Raw genomic sequence first — 15,757 nt, forward strand, 5'->3', positions numbered from 1 at the left:
GTCAACTGAGACATTGGGCAGTATCCTGAGCATAGAAAACCTCAAAGCCCACCCCCATAGTGACACACTTCCTCCAACAAGGCCATACCCAGCCGACAAAGCCACATCTCCCGTGAGATTATGGTAGCCAAATTACATTCGGATTACCACAATGGCTGTGTAGCATAGGCTGGTCTTGAAGTTGCTATGTAGCCAAGAATGGCTTTGAACCCAGGACCTACCTCCTACCTCACCCTCTCAAATATGATTATAGGAATGTGTCACCTTTATTCAGTCTTATTTTATAACTTTATATATGAAACTGGAAATTATTTTTAGTTTTGTTATAAAGCTCATATAAAGTTTATCTCATGGAAGAATTATTTTAAGATATATAATACTTAGATTTTATATAAGAAGAATATAGTTTAATAGACACAGCTATATAGTTTAAATTATTTACTTTATTTGTTACAAATATATGCTATATATTAATTTCAAAAGAACCAATGGAAATGCAGTTCTAAAACTAACAATATGAGTTTCATGTAGAGAGAGTGGGAGAAAAAGGGCACCAATACAGAAATGGAAGTGAGATTTCTCTAATTATAACTCATTAAAATTTTACAAAATTAGAAAATGTTTGACAAAATTCAAAATCACAATTTAAACCAGGACCAAAAAAAAAAAAAAAAAGGCAGAACTGAAGAAATTGCCCAGGGCCTGGTAGCCGACTCTGTAGTCAGGCATTGGAAATCATTCTCTCCAGTGTGGTGTGATTGGCATCTCTGATGTGGTATGTCTCATGAATGGAAAGATACTAGAACGAAATGTTAAACCTCATTCAGAAAAAATCAGTGTTGTTACTCTGAAAGTCTCATCTATGTATCATAAGATGATGCTTAACAGCAGTCATGCCATTGAAACCAAACATTTTACTGTGAGAGAAACAAGACTTGGGAATGAAGAAGATACATAGGACATTTGTCTTAAAAGTGGGGGTGAACTAGCTGCGTAAATTTGGGACTTATTTTTCCTCTGTTCACAATATGTATTTTCCCTGTAAAGAGAAGCACTCCCTCCTCCCCAGCAGTGAGCATCTTAGTGCCTAGAGGGCAGCTTCTAACTTGTCTTCTAGCACATGCGGTGGGCTTTGGAGGAGTCACTCATTCTAGGAATGGATAGGAATAGACACAAGGAATCTAAGACATCTGTGTCAGAAAACAAGAAAGCTATGAGAAGGCTTTGGAGCCATGCCCAAAGTTGAGAAGAGATGATTTGAGGGGACGCTCCGTGGCCAAAGATCACACAGCCTGAACATTGGAAAGAGCAAATGGAAACAGTGAATACTCACACACACATCCACACAATCATGCATGTATTTTTTTGTGCATGAAATGGTGATAATCAGAAGAAAGTCACCACTGTTAAAAATTAATAGGATTGCCAACTCCTTTTTTTCTGATAATCAATGAGGAATCATGGCAGGTCTTGTCTTCTCTGTAGGAATTTGTTGTGGAACAAACAAGTTGATTAGAAAATTCCTTACAGTAGAATCCTGTGAAACGTGCAGAAGGAACAACAGCAGATTGGCACTTAGTAGTCTCTAATGACACAGTGACTCTGAGAGAGGGTCATCTGCAGATGCTAAAACCATCAATACAAGAGTGAGACATCCTCTGAGCATTCTAGGATCATGGAAAGTGGGCCAATCAGAAGTTATATGCCTCCTGATTCAATAGGAAGCCGAAACAATTGAGCTGAATCTGATTAAGTCTCCAGATCTAACTTCCAATTTCAAGGAAATAGGAAGTGTGATGGACTGCAATGAGGAAATGGTCATATCCAGCGTGTGGGGCCTTGTGCAGGGTGAACAACTTCATTCCTTCAGCAGATAGAGGTCGTGGGAAGGTGGGGAGAGAAAGCAGAATGGGAAGGGGCCTGCCATCTTAGCCTAGAAGGGACTCAACAGCCACGGCTCAGGCTGTACACGCTAGTTTTCCGACAGTCAGAGTTACAGATATATACTACTAGATGCTGTTGGGGAGCCACTGTTAATCTTCTTAGGGATACTATGACTTGGTGCTAAAGTTGAAAGCAAGTCCTTATCTGCTGAAGTACTTATGAGTGAATTGATCTGATAGTAAAATATTCTAGCCACCACTCAGGTGGCAATGGAAACAGTGAAGAAGAGGAACAAAATGATGGACAAAATATTGACAGCTGTGAAATACTCTGTAGCTTTATATACACTTCCAAATTTCCATAATGAAAAAGATTCAAAATGTGTCCAACAGCAAAAGAAATATAGAGCCCCCTTTAATCACTCAGTAATTAAAAGTCAATGTTCCTTCCTTTGCATTCATGTGGGTAAGTGAAAATTCTGGGCAAGTTCCTCCTTGACTATTTTAATTAAGTAGACCAACTTACAAAAGGGCACTGCTTTAGGGCAGATTAACATGAGCTCTTGGGGGTTGGAGTCAGTGGTAAAATACATCCTTTTTTTTTTTTTTTTTCCCCATACTGGTTTTGATGATGTGCAGCTTTGGTAAGGTGGCACAGAAAACTGCCAGTGACTTTTGGTTTGTTTCTCTCTCCTCTTTTTCCAGTTAATTTATTCAGTGCCAAGAGTGATTTCTTAAGATAGGCCTTTTTAGTGCCCTGCTTTTAAAACTCAAACTCAGCTGCTGCACATCTTTCCTTTATTTATATTTAATTTGACTGTTTGCTATGCCCATGCTTCTGGTGGTGGTGGAGGGGGAACTGAGGACAGAGAAGAAACAGACCAGCACACAAAGACCAAGGTGTGCTTCCAGTCAGGGTGTTGTGCATGCCAAGAGTTCCTCTTAGCTCTGCTGAGTGTGAGGTACTGGCTTGGCCCAGCTGGGAAAGTGAGCAGGTCTGCCACAACCTTGTCCTCTGGGGTTCTTGCTTGCCCCATGAATTGACTGTGACAAGGGCTGAGAGTGGACACAGTGCTGCAGGGGAGGAGGCTTGTCTGGGAAGGGGCAGGAAGAGCATTCCTGAACCTGAGGAGAATAGGAATGCAGAATGAGGCAGAAAAGGGAGAGCAGCAGAGTAAAAGGCAAAGCAGAGAAGATGGAGGCAGGATGGAGGCAGAGAGGATGGAGGCAGGATGGAGGCAGGATGGAGGCAGAGAGGAGGGAGGCAGAGAGGAGGGAGGCAGAGAGGAGGGAGGCAGAGAGGAGGGAGGCAGAGAGGAGGGAGGCAGAGAGGAGGGAGGCAGAGAGGAGGGAGGCAGAGAGGATGGAGGCATGGGCTTGGGACACAGCATTTGGCCATTGAGTGCAGGTAAATGGGAAGGCATTGCTGATTTCTTGTGTTATGAAATATTTCATATGGGTAAAATATATGGAAGATGCAGAAATGGTGCATTGGACACCTAAGTATTTACCATGTAGCTTAATAAACAAAGAGTTACTTATGCTCCGGGAGTCCCCTGATTACCTCTTTATAATCTTTGATTCTCCCTTTTGTCTTTGTCTTTCCTTTTTCCCAGAAGCAACCACTTTCTTCAGTTTCTGTTCACACTTTCTTTGTTTACATATGTATGCGGTCCAAAGCCATGCATAGTTTTGCATGATTTTGACCTTTGGGCAATACAGATCATCCTGGATGAATCTTACAGAATGCTGAGTGAAACTGAAAAGCTGCAGAGGTCACATAACATTGAAAGGCTTTGGACAGGGCAGTGACATTAATCTGTACTTAGAAATATGCTTTCAAGCGGGCTGGATAAAGGCTGGACTGCATAAAAACAAGCAGGGATCGATGGGGAGGGCAGTCAGAGAGTTGCTGTTCTCTCAAGTGGTAGCTAATGGTTGATGACAGCCAGGTCAAGGAATCAGCAAATTTAGGCATGGCCGCTAAGATGTTCCCTCTTAGTTCTTGGCTCTCTGTTCCTGTGAGGAGGACAGGCTTTCCCTTGCTTCAAGTCTTTTCCTGCTCTCTCTCCCCAAAGGCTAATATTTTATAATGTGCAGGTCTCTGCTGGGCAGGTTCTTCCCTGCTCATTGTATTAAGAAGTAACTGACTTCACTTGTTAAGTCTTGCTGTTCTGCTGTACTTTTCTTCATAGTTTTTAGAAAATAACACAATTTTATGTTTATGTATTTCTAGGTATCCTCTCTTACTAAAGTGTAAGGAGGTTCACCAGGGCTACTCTTGTCTGGCACTCCAATCATCTCAGCTTCACCCCTTACCTCTAGGTAACTTGTGTCTATTGACAGGATGAGTGAATTGACTTGAGGCTAGTTCAGTGGAGCCCAGATCTCTCTTTGCAGCTGTATCCCCAAGCATCTCTCAGGCTGTGAATTGTTTTTAGAACTTGAGGTCATTGCCCATTTGTCCTAGACACTCAGAACATGTAGTTTCATATTATTGTTCTTCCTCCAATCTTCTACTTAATAAATACCATCCTCACTCACAGTTGCCTGAGACCTTGGTGTTATCTTTTAGTGATTCCTAGTCCTAATCCCTGGGTACTGAATCTTCCTAGTTATATATTTTTTTTCTCTCTTTGAGATAGGGTCTTACTATGCAGTTCAGGCTGGCTTTAAACTCATGAGTACCACCTCTACCTCTTGAGTACTGGGCTCCTAGGCATGTGCTACCATGCCCAGCTTCATTTATGTCTTTGGCAGTATCTTTGCCAAAGTCACTGATTCACCTCTGCTTTTTAAGCCTATGAACATTTTAGCAAACTCCATGTTCTGCTGGAGCCTGCTCTCTGAGTATCAAGCCAATTCTTCCACCATAGTACTTGTCTTAGTTAGACTTTCTACTGTGGATATCGCTCTGAATAAATAAAATGCTGATTGGCCCAGTAGCCAGGCAGGAACTATAGGCGGGACAAGCAGAGAAGAGAATCCTGGGAACAGGAAGGCTGAGTGAGGAGACATTCACTACCAGGTGCCACCATGAGTACCAACATGTAAGATACTGGTAAGCCATGAGCCTTGTGGCAAGGTATAGATTTATAGAAATGGGTTAATTTAAGATGTGAGAACTAGATAGCTAGAAGCCTGAGCCATTAGGCCAAACAATTTAAATAATATAAGAGTCTGTGTGTTTATTTTATAAGTGGGCTGTGGGACTTCCGGGGCTTGGTGGGCTGTGAAGAGACACCATGACCACAGCAACTCTTACAAAGGAAAACATTTAATTGGGGTAGCTTACAGTTTCAGAGGTTTAATCTATTATCATCATGGAGAGGAGCATAGTGCTGGAGAAGGAGCTGCTACATGTTGATATGTAGGCAATAGGAAATAGACTGGCTCACTGGGTATGGCTTGAGCATATATGAGATCATAAAGCCCACCTCCACAGTGACACACTTCCTCCAACAAGACCACACCTACTCCTACGAGGCCACTCCCTTTGGGGGTCATGTTCTTTCAAACCACCACAGTACTCCTTTTCTACTTAGGTCTGTTTAAATTTAAATTTCATTGAATTGAATCTTTTGCATATGTGGGTGTGCATCTATGTATGAGTTCATGTCATATTTGGTGCACATGCACTTAGAGGCCAGTGGACGGTCTCTGGTGTCACTGTCTTCCTTACTTTGAGGTTGTTTGTATTCTCTTGCGTGGACATTGGCAATGGGAGGGGTGGACTAGGGTGAGTGTGAGGCACTCAGGATGTTCTGTTAATGCAATTTGTTTGAAAAACCAAAACCAAAACCAAAGCTGGGCAGTGATTGTGAATGGCTTTAATCCCAGCACTCGGGAGGCAGAGGGAGGCTGATCTCTTAAGTTCCAGGCCAACCTATTCTACAGAGTGAGTTCCAGGACAGCCAGCTACATGGAGAAACCCTATTTTGAAAAACAAGCAAAACAAAACACAACAAAACAAAACAAAAACCCAAAAGACAAAACGAAGCACTTTGTTTAGTATTTGAGACATTGTCTCACTATGTAGCCTTGGCTGACCTTGAACTTACTATATCCACTCATTTACCCCTACCAATTTTATTGAAGTATAGTTAACAAATAAATATAATTTATATTTAATGCAAACAGCAATGTTTTTAGGTAAGGCATACTTACCTAAACACTGAGTATACCCTGAGTTATGATTCCCACAATAAAGTTAATTAAATTAATCATCACTTAACATAGTGACCATTTTATGTGTGTATGGAGAGAACATTTAAGATCAATTTCCTTAGCATCTCTTAGGCATATGTTATGATTAACTATAGTTAATATGCTGTGCCTTGTATTGCTAGAATGTATTGATTTTGTAACTGAAAGTTTACCTTTTGGCCAAAGTCACTACGACCTCTATGCCCCCTAGCCTCTAGCTACCACTGTTCTATGTTTGACTTATTCGGATTCCATGTCTTAGCCACTGTTCTATTACTGTGAAGAAACACCATGACCAAGACAACCCTTACAAAAGAAAGCTTGGGGACATGCTTACGGTTTCCCCATGTCATCATGGCAGGGAGCATGGCGGCATGCAGGCAGACACTGGAGCAGTAGCTGAGAGCTACATCGTGGTCCTTGGGCACAGGGAGAGACTGGGCCTGGTGTGGGCCTTTGAAATCTCAAAACTCACCCCTAGTGACACTCTTCTTCCAACAAGGCCACACTTCTCATCCTCTAGTCCTGTCAGACAGTTGCACTGCCTGGTAAACAAGTGTTCAAATATATGAGCCTACGGGGGCGTTCTTATCAGACCACCACAGCGTTTTAAATGACAAAACATCAGTAGTACTGATGTTTCCCTTCAGCCACTTCACAGCAAACCCCAAACACTGGTATTTCCTACTCGTATGTAGGAGGTAGAGTTTTAAGACTCAAAATAGCCTGCTGGCTAGTAATAATGATAAGCTCAGGTGTATGTCTGGACTACTCTCATAAAGGATAATTAGGCACATATGTCATTGAATGCAAGTTACAGTAGCGGTGTGTATATAATTTATTGTATGAAGTGACAGAATGAGAACTATAAGCTTTCAGATGCCTTATTTGAACTAGTTCACTGAGATGCAGGAGGAGTGTGCACTGGAGTAACACTGCTGAATCACCAAAGCTGCCTGCCAGGGGGTCGCAAGGCCCACTGGCTCCTATGAACGTTTATTCTGAGGAAGGCCAGGTGGGCATAGTAATTGAGTTAATGCTTTCTGATGAACACTGGGGACGCAAGCTAAGATGACCTTTTTGGTGTTGTTTTCTTTTTCTTTTCTTTTCTTTCTTTCTCTCTCTCTTTCTTTCTTTCTTTCTCTCTCTCTCTTTCTTTCTTTCTTTTCTTTTCTTTTTTCAAGACAGGGTTTCTCTGTATAACCCTAGCTGTTCTAGAACTTGCTTTGTAGACCAGGCTGGCCTTGAACTCACAGGGATCCACCTGCCTCTGCCTCTGAGTGCTTTAAGATGGCTTTCTTATCTGCTTTGACATTTCTTTGTAATGACCAGTTGGTGGATTTAAAGTGTGTACAACCTGTCTCAGTGAAGGAGGTTTGGAAACTGTAGACTTCTATTGAGGCAGAATGGAATCAACCTCTAAGGAGTGGGCACGGGAGAATGGACAGGACCACCTTTCTGTCTTTCAGACACCATGTAGAAATGGGTAGCACTTGCTATTTTAATACAGTGAGTTGCAGGTTGACACTGTTGTAAAGAGCTAAAATATAACATTTAATTTGATCGGTTTTGCTTTCTAAACATTAGGATTTTTTTTTTTTTTTTTAGGTGTATAGTGTTGATTGGAGCCAAACCAGAGGTGAACAGCTTGTGGTGTCTGGCTCATGGGATCAAACTGTCAAAGTGGTATGTCACCAATACTGCATTTAAAAACAATTAGTTTCCTTCCAAGCTCCCGCTGAAACATTCTATTTTCTAAAATATGCTGTAGCTTTAAGTGTGACCAATTGATTTTCTTTTCAAAAGTATATATTAAAATGTTTATCAAAAAATTTTAAAAATGTAGTCTTGGCTACAACCTAATAATTAGCTTAGTAGTGATTATTTTAGTCTCTTAAAGACAATCTTATTTTATGGAAAAATAAATCCTAAAAATCTTTGAAACATATGTATCTTATATGTGTATACACACACACACACACACACACACACACACACACACACTCTCGTGTGCTGTTTATGTCATACTTATACATACTTTCTTAAGTAATGATCTGTTTGTTTATTTTCAGTGGGATCCAACTGTTGGAAATTCCCTGTGTACCTTTACTGGGCACGAGAGTGTCATTTACAGCACAATCTGGTCTCCCCACATCCCTGGTTGCTTTGCTTCAGCCTCAGGTAAGTAATTCTGGATTTCTCGCAATCTTATCGGTGGGCTACTTCTTTACCATTAGGTGGCGCTGTGTACTCTAGGTTCAGAGAAAATGAGAGCGTGGCCCCGTTTTGTATTCTTAGGATATCTGATTTTTTTTTTTTTTCTTCCAATGCTCGAGGTTGAACCCAGAGTTTGGACATACTGAGCATGTACTGAGCTGCATCCACATCCCTTAGGACCTTTCTTCTTCTGTCTGTCTGTCTGTCTGTCTGTCTGTCTTCTTCCAGACATGTTGATCCTTCCTTCTTTCCTTTCTTCCTTTGGACAAAATTAGCTGAGAGCTGAGTCCCAGCTTGTGTTTCAGTGAATGTAGCCCTTTTACAATAAATGTTCAGGTTCTTTTGGTGTGGGCAGATTTGTGGTTTATAATGACAACAGATTTTTAAAATACATTTGAAAGAGGAGGTTTGCTTTTGTTTTCGTTTTGTTTCAGAACACTATTAACTTATGAGATGTGGGCTTTTTAACAAGTAGGCCGAGTTTGGAGCTGAGATGCATGGCTTGGTGAATGAAATTGTGTCCTTGGCTCACAGTTGGTTAACTGAAGCCATTTTAACTAACCAGAACACCCAGGGAAGATAGAAGAGACAGCTGGGCATGCTACAGCCCTCAGAGCCAAGTGACTCACAGGCAGGTTTTGTAAATAAAGTTTTATTGGAACATAGCCACATCAGTTCATTTGTGTATCATCTGTGGCTGCTTCCATACAGTCCTAGCAAATAAAGTAGTTGTTACAAAGACCTGATAGCTCCCAGAGCCAAAATATTTGCTTCTGGCCTTTTGTAGGAAGTATGTGTTGAACCCTGGAGCCTTGGGGAGAGAGAGAATTAGAAGCTCTTCTGCACAGTGAGTTGTTGAGGGAAAGTGTAGAGGTTATCTGAAATCTTGCCTGGAGCAGTCTGTGAGGCTGGACCATTTCAGCTAGCAGCTTTGAAGTTGTTCTGGATACAACAGAGGCATTCTGAGAGGCTGAATCACCTGGGCTACTTGTCTTTATCAGTGTCTGGTACTTTTTTTTTCCCTGAAAACACATAAATTTTTAAAGGTAACATATATGTCTGCATTAACACAAGTATGAATGTACAATGTGCAGAAGTCACTTAAAGATGATTTTCTGTTTTCTGTTTGAGCAGGTAAAAGGCATCTGTTAACTTTCTGTTTGTTTGGACTGTTTAACCAAACCTCTCTCCATGCCATGTGAAGGGATGGCATGTAATAATAAGTCATGAGGATTCTGTACCAACAAGACATGTCTCACTCAGTCTCAGAGCTGCTCCCATAGTAGGATCAGTACATATGCCACCAGTCTTTTTGGTTTCTTTTTTCATGTCTGTAGTCAAGATTTTCAGGAGGTCTCCTCCAGTCAAATATGATCTTCATTAATTTTGAAGAGAACCATAACTTTTTATTTCCTGTGGAAACAAAGGCATAACCTCTCCCCCAACACAACATATTTTTGACTTCCAATTTGAGGTTAAGATATTTCTTAAAATATATAGGTTGGTTTAATTCAGTAATTTCCATAATCCAATTTTTTCTCAGCAGCTGTTAATTTTTATAAAAAAGCAGCCTTTTTAAATAAAAGATTTATTTATTTATTATATACAGTGTTCTGCCTGCATGTATGTCTACACACCAGAAGAGGGCACTAGAGCTCATTATAGATGGTTGTGAGCTACCATGTGGTTGCTGGATATTGAACTCAGGACCTCTGAAAGAGCATCCAGTGTTCTTAACCTCCGAGCCATCTCTCCAACCTGGTTATTGGTTTTTGTATATTAGCATTTAAAAAATTCAAAGTCAACAAAACGCCATATAGGATCCAGACACTCTATGTATTTTCATCTTTATGTGGTTTATTTTTTTATATTACTTTATTCTTTCTTTTAAATATTTTATTATTTTTAAACTATTTTTTTCTATGACTGTCTATACTCATTTTTCCTTTCTTTCTTTAGTGTCTAAACACATTTTCAAAAATATTGTACCTTTTTAGAGATTTTTCTGTGTCTGGACTTGGCTTTACAAACCCCTGCAGTGTTCTCTGACTACATGAGATAAATCTTAAGCTGCCATGCCAGTGTGTGACTCAGCTTAGTGCATGGTGCTGGTGCATGGTGCTAGTGTCTAGCTCCAGCCCGCAGGCAGAAGCCAGTAGTTGCACATCTGTGTGCTGAGCACTTGCCCACCTGAGAGACCGTAGGACTAGGAAGCCATGTCTGGCTCCTTGTCCAGCACTTTTTCTTACCTTTCTCAGGCCCTGTATTTGCATATTCAAGCCTCCACATTGAACGCCATTTGTAACCGGATTTTTCTTTGGGCCGCCAGCCAGCTCCCAAACAATGACACAGAGACTTCTTATTAATTATGAAATTTGGGCCGTTAGCTTAGACTTATCCCACTATCTCTTATAACTTAAATTAACCCGTTTATATTAATATGTGTTCTGTCACATGGTGTTACCTCTCTTCCATCTTGTACCTCTTGTTTCCTTCCCATGTCTCCACGTCTCCACCTTTCTCCTCTCTTTCTGCCCAGAAGTCCCACCTATACTTCTGCCTAGCTATTGGACGTTCAGCTCTTTAACCAATCACAATATATCTTCACACCGTGTACACATATCCTACAACAATCTAGAGATTGACCAGGCATCACACTTACTAGGCAAGCAGTCTGCCATTAGGCTAGAGTCCCAGCTATTTTTTTTTTTTTTTAATACAGGGTTCATGTAAGCCTAGCTGGACCCTGAACTCCTGCTCCTCCTCCTTCCAATGCCAGGTTCTGTGTGGTGCTGAGGATCAAACCCAGGGTTTCCTGTATGTAGACGAGTACTGTTTCAATAGAGCAACACACTCAGCTCTTCAGTTTTCTCTTTAGAGCTGAGTGTGGTTTTCCATCTCCCTGTGGAACAGCTGCTTGTGAGGCGTGGTGTATATCCTGAGTAAATCGTAGCAATAGCAGTGCACTTAATTTGAAATTAAAGTATAAAGCCATGTATATAGCTTGATTTCATCATATTTAATGCTTTTAATTTAATGTAAATGTTGTAGGTTTCATGCTTGCTGTGAAACAAATCTGTCAGCTCATTCTAATGTTCAATTCTAGCAGTTCATTCTAATGGTTAGAGTTTTCCCATTTTGTATTTTTACCATTGCTGAGAAGTCCTAACATAGAAGGGGTTAAACTCTTGTAAGGATGTACGTTGAATTGAAATTGGTATAGCTCCCTCTAGAGAAGGACCACCTTGGCCTTATGTCCTCTGGTTTCTGAGGGATTGTTTCAAACCCTGAATGATTAGGGGTACAGACTATATCTACTTCAAAACAAACTGAAGGATGCCTCCCTTCCATTGAAACTAGGAATTCTAATTTGTAATGTTTAAAATATAAATTAAATTTAACAATCATAATTTTTTTATATATGGAAAATGTTAAGTAAAAATTCTGAATTAGTGGTAAGTTCTTAAAGATTCCTTTTACCTTACTGTTTATGTAAATTTGTTTATTGTTATTATTTAAAGTTCTAAAACTGCCTTTATTTTCCGTGTGTGTGTGTGTGTGTCTGTGTGTGTGTACCTGTGAGTGTGTGTGCGTGTACTCACGCACTAGACTTAAGCCCACTCTACCACTGAGTTATACCTTCAGCCCTTCTTTTAAATGAGTCTGTCCCCTTCCTCCTTTTTGTGGTGTTGGAGATCGCATGGATACAGGTGCATTTATGTAACAACTGTGTCACAGTTATGTGGATTAGCCCTTTATTTGAGCTGAGTCACCTTTACCTCTTCCTTTTTCATTGACCTTTGTGTAGTCTGGTATATGTAATACTGACTGTGGGTATTGTGGGTAGAATAGTCAGTGTTTGATACTGAAGAGTCAAAAAAAAAAAAAAAAAAAAAAAAAAGGAATGTCTAATCATAGCTGACCATATATTGTAAACAAGTAGTATATAAAAAGCATTTTAAATCAACAGACTGACCATTTAACTATCCATATAATTAACTACCCTCCCCTGTTATGTTAGAAATAGAAGTAGTGATCATACAGGCCAAGATTTCTTTTGGTTTAAGTTTTTTGTTTTAAAAGGGTCCAAGCAGCCAGGCAGTCTGTGGTGCACACCTTTAGAACCAGAACTCAGGAGGCAGAGGCAGAGGCAGGCAGATCTCTGAGTTCTAGACCAACATGGTCTACAGAGTGAGCTCTAGGATGGTCAGGATTATACAGAGAAACTCTGTCTTGAAAGGCAGATGATAATGTATTTGCTGCCATGGGTGCAATGTCTGGGACTAGATCTGGCTTTGTAGGCAGAGCTGGAGTTAGTTAGGGAGGGCTCTTTCTTCTGTTCTAGAGTTGGCTCCAGCATCAGGTGATGGAAGACAGTAGCTTCAGCCCCTTCGTTAATTCTGACTTGTACCCATGAGATCCCTCTTAGATACGTAAGAAGGTTTGACTTTCTGTCATGGGTGCTAATGGGTCTGTGTAGATGTTCCCGAGTGAGTCACTGTGCCTGTGGACAGGGGATGTGATGTTTGGATTCATCTAGAGCCAGCCTCCGTTCTTGTAGTTGAGAGTAGGAAATAGAAAGTGATACCCAGAGTCCGTGTGAGAAGAGCGGAGCGAGTCTTGGCTAGGTGAGAGTAGGTAGATCCATTGTGGGAGCCAGCCAGTATTCACTCAGATGACTGTGTCCTTGAGGCTTAACATGAATCAGTGGGATTTGGTGAATTAAATTAAGTACTGGACTTGTAAGCTGTAAAATATGTTCCCTAAAACAAAGAATCTTTTAAAACCTTTCCTGTGAAGTTGGATACAGTAAAGCTATTGTAGAACTCATTTGAAAGTTGATTTACCAAAAATGTTTGCCATTCTTGTAAATTATTCCTTCATGCTAATTTTCAGTCATTAGCCTGCTAAATAAATTTGAGAAGACTTAGGCTGGGCAGTGGTGGTGCACGCCGTTAATCCCAGCATTCTGGAGGCAGAGCCAGGTGGATCTCTGTGAGTTTGAGGCCAGCCTGGTCTACAGAGAGAGATCCAGGACAGGCACCAAAACAACACAGAGAAACCCTGTCTTGAAAAAACAAAAAAACAATAACAAAAAACCAAACCAAAACAACAACAACAAAAACTTTTGAGAAGACTTAAAATTATCAAAAGGCTTTATGGTATGAGAAACAGGCATGGTAATAAAACTCTTGATTGTGCCTTAGCCAGAGGAGTCAGGCCAAGTGCTAAACAGTTTTTCTTTGCTTGAGTGTGTGTGTGTGTGTGTGTGTGTGTGTGTGTGTGTGTGTGTGTGTGAGAGAGAGAGAGAGAGAGAGAGAGAGAGAGAGAGAGAGAGAGAGAGATAGATTGATTGATTTGGTCATCAAAGTCTCACTATTTAGTCTCACTATTTAGCCCAGACTGGCCTTCAGCTTGCAACTCTGCCTCTTCGGCTCCCTTAGTGTTGGGACTATATGGGTGTGCCATCACATGTGACTACTTGTCTTGTTTTTATATATTTCCTCAGCATCCGTGCATTCTCTTGTCACTAAATGCCTTTTGTGGCTGAACACTAAAATTCTTGATTATTGTTGTGCAAGATATGTGAGTCTTATTTACTAGAATTTAAAAAACATTTGTGGGTTCATTTTGATTTCTGAGACATTGTCAGCTGCTAGTTCACTGAATGCCCACTGCTGCTGGGCACTGGAGAGTCAGTGACGAAAATGGAGCTCTTCTGCTCAGCTTGAGCCCACCTTAGTAAGAAAACAGCTTAGAAAAAAGGGAAGAAGAAGAAGAAAAAAGAGGAGAAGAAGGAGAAGGAGAAGAGGAGGAAGAGGAAGAGGAAGAAGAAGAAGGAGAAGAAGAAGAAGGAGGAGAAGAAGAAGGAGGAGAAGAAGAAGAAGAAGGAGAAGAAGAAGGAGAAGAAGAAGGAGAAGAAGAAGAAGGAGGAGGAGAAGGAGAAGAAGGAGAAGAAGGAGAAGAAGGAGAAGAAGAAGGATGGTGTGACATTCCTTTGAAGGAGTTAGTAACAGGGACTCTGGAGCCCAGCTGAGTGGCATCCAGTCCCTCCCTCTCCTCTTCTTCACTGTCATGTGGCTGTCATGGGCCATGCTCTTTAATCCGTGCCTCTCTATTCTCTATTACTTCTAACAATGGTGGTGATAGTAAATATATCGGGGGGTCGCTATGACGACTAAGCTAGTGTGCATCAGGCTTAGAGACTGTCTGGATGCAGGGGAAGGACCCTGGGAATGAGACCTCATTTGATGATGTGAGTGAGTACTCAGCTTCTGGAACTAGAGTGACTCCTGAGGTTGGCAGGCCTGGTGAGGAAATAGCGTCTGAGCCCTCCCTCATGAACAAGTGAGAGTGAGGGACAAAGGCGTGGAATGTGCGGTGGCAGGGTTGCCTGAGGAGCATCCGATTAGCCTTTGTTGTATACATGCTGCCACTGAACGGACAGCCAGTGCCCATCTGAGAACAGGCTCTAGATTTTTGAGTGTGCGGTTATGTAACAACACACTAGCCTAGTGACTCCACACCTGCTGTCACCACAGTCATCCGGGAAGCTTCAGCAGCAGCCAAGAACCGAGCCTTCCTAGTCCTGCTAGATCAGAATGCCCTTGGGGAGGAGTGAGTTTGGGGTGTTTTGTAGCTGAATCCAGTGATTAGGCTGATTTGGGAAAGCACTTCCTGGTCTTGGAACAGCTCTGTTGGAACTGCTGAATTAATGGTGTATTTCTGTTGATGTAATGGGAGCTGCCACACTGGGGTTCATAGACACATCTCCAAATGCATTTTAAAAGCCTACAGAGTAGCTTCAGTGCTGAGTTGAGGGAGAACATCTTTGGTCTGAGATCCTTAGTTATTTTCCTTTTGGTTTGTGGGTTGTATTATGGTCTTAAATAGTTTGCTTTGTCATTCTGGCTCATGATAAAGCCTTGCTAAAACAAAGCAAAATCTCTCATAAAAATCATCTCTATCACAAAGCTTATGACAGTGAAACCCAAGTGATTTTTTTCTTTCCTTTTTTTTTTTTTTTCTTATGAGACACAAGGTTTTCCTATAAAGGCCTGCTGTCCAGCTTTCCTGAAACTCACAGAGATCCACTTCAAACTCACAGAGATCTACCTGCCTTTGTCTCCCAAGTGCTGGGATTAAAGGCGTGCACCACCACTGCCTGGCTTAAAATACTAGTTTTTAGTGGGAGGGTGAATTCTTACATCAGCAGTTCTCAACCAGTAGATCGTGACCTTTTTGGGGGTTACATATCAGATATCCTGTATATCATATATTACAGTTCATAAGAGCAAAATTACAGTTATGAAGTAGCAATGAAATAATTGTATGGTAGGGGGTCACCACAAGATAAGGAACTGCATTAAAGGGTCACAGTGCTAGGAAGGTTGAGAACCACTGGCTTACATGATAAGCAATCATGATTTATTCTTATATCTAATTCTGTA

General features: G+C 41.1%; 1 protein-coding gene across 1 annotated transcript in view; it reads left to right on the top strand.

Annotated features, from left to right (window-relative positions):
• The window catches only part of Pex7 (peroxisomal biogenesis factor 7), a 65,414-nt gene that overhangs the window by 11,398 nt on the left and 38,259 nt on the right, over positions 1-15,757 (top strand). The window contains exons 4-5 of the mRNA XM_036169215.1: positions 7,698-7,775; positions 8,162-8,270. Of these exons, the coding sequence (XP_036025108.1) occupies positions 7,698-7,775; positions 8,162-8,270 (187 nt within the window). The remainder of the gene's footprint in view (positions 1-7,697; positions 7,776-8,161; positions 8,271-15,757) is intronic.

This window comes from Onychomys torridus, chromosome 19 (genome assembly GCF_903995425.1).
Source record: "Onychomys torridus chromosome 19, mOncTor1.1, whole genome shotgun sequence".
NCBI lineage: Eukaryota > Metazoa > Chordata > Mammalia > Rodentia > Cricetidae > Onychomys > Onychomys torridus.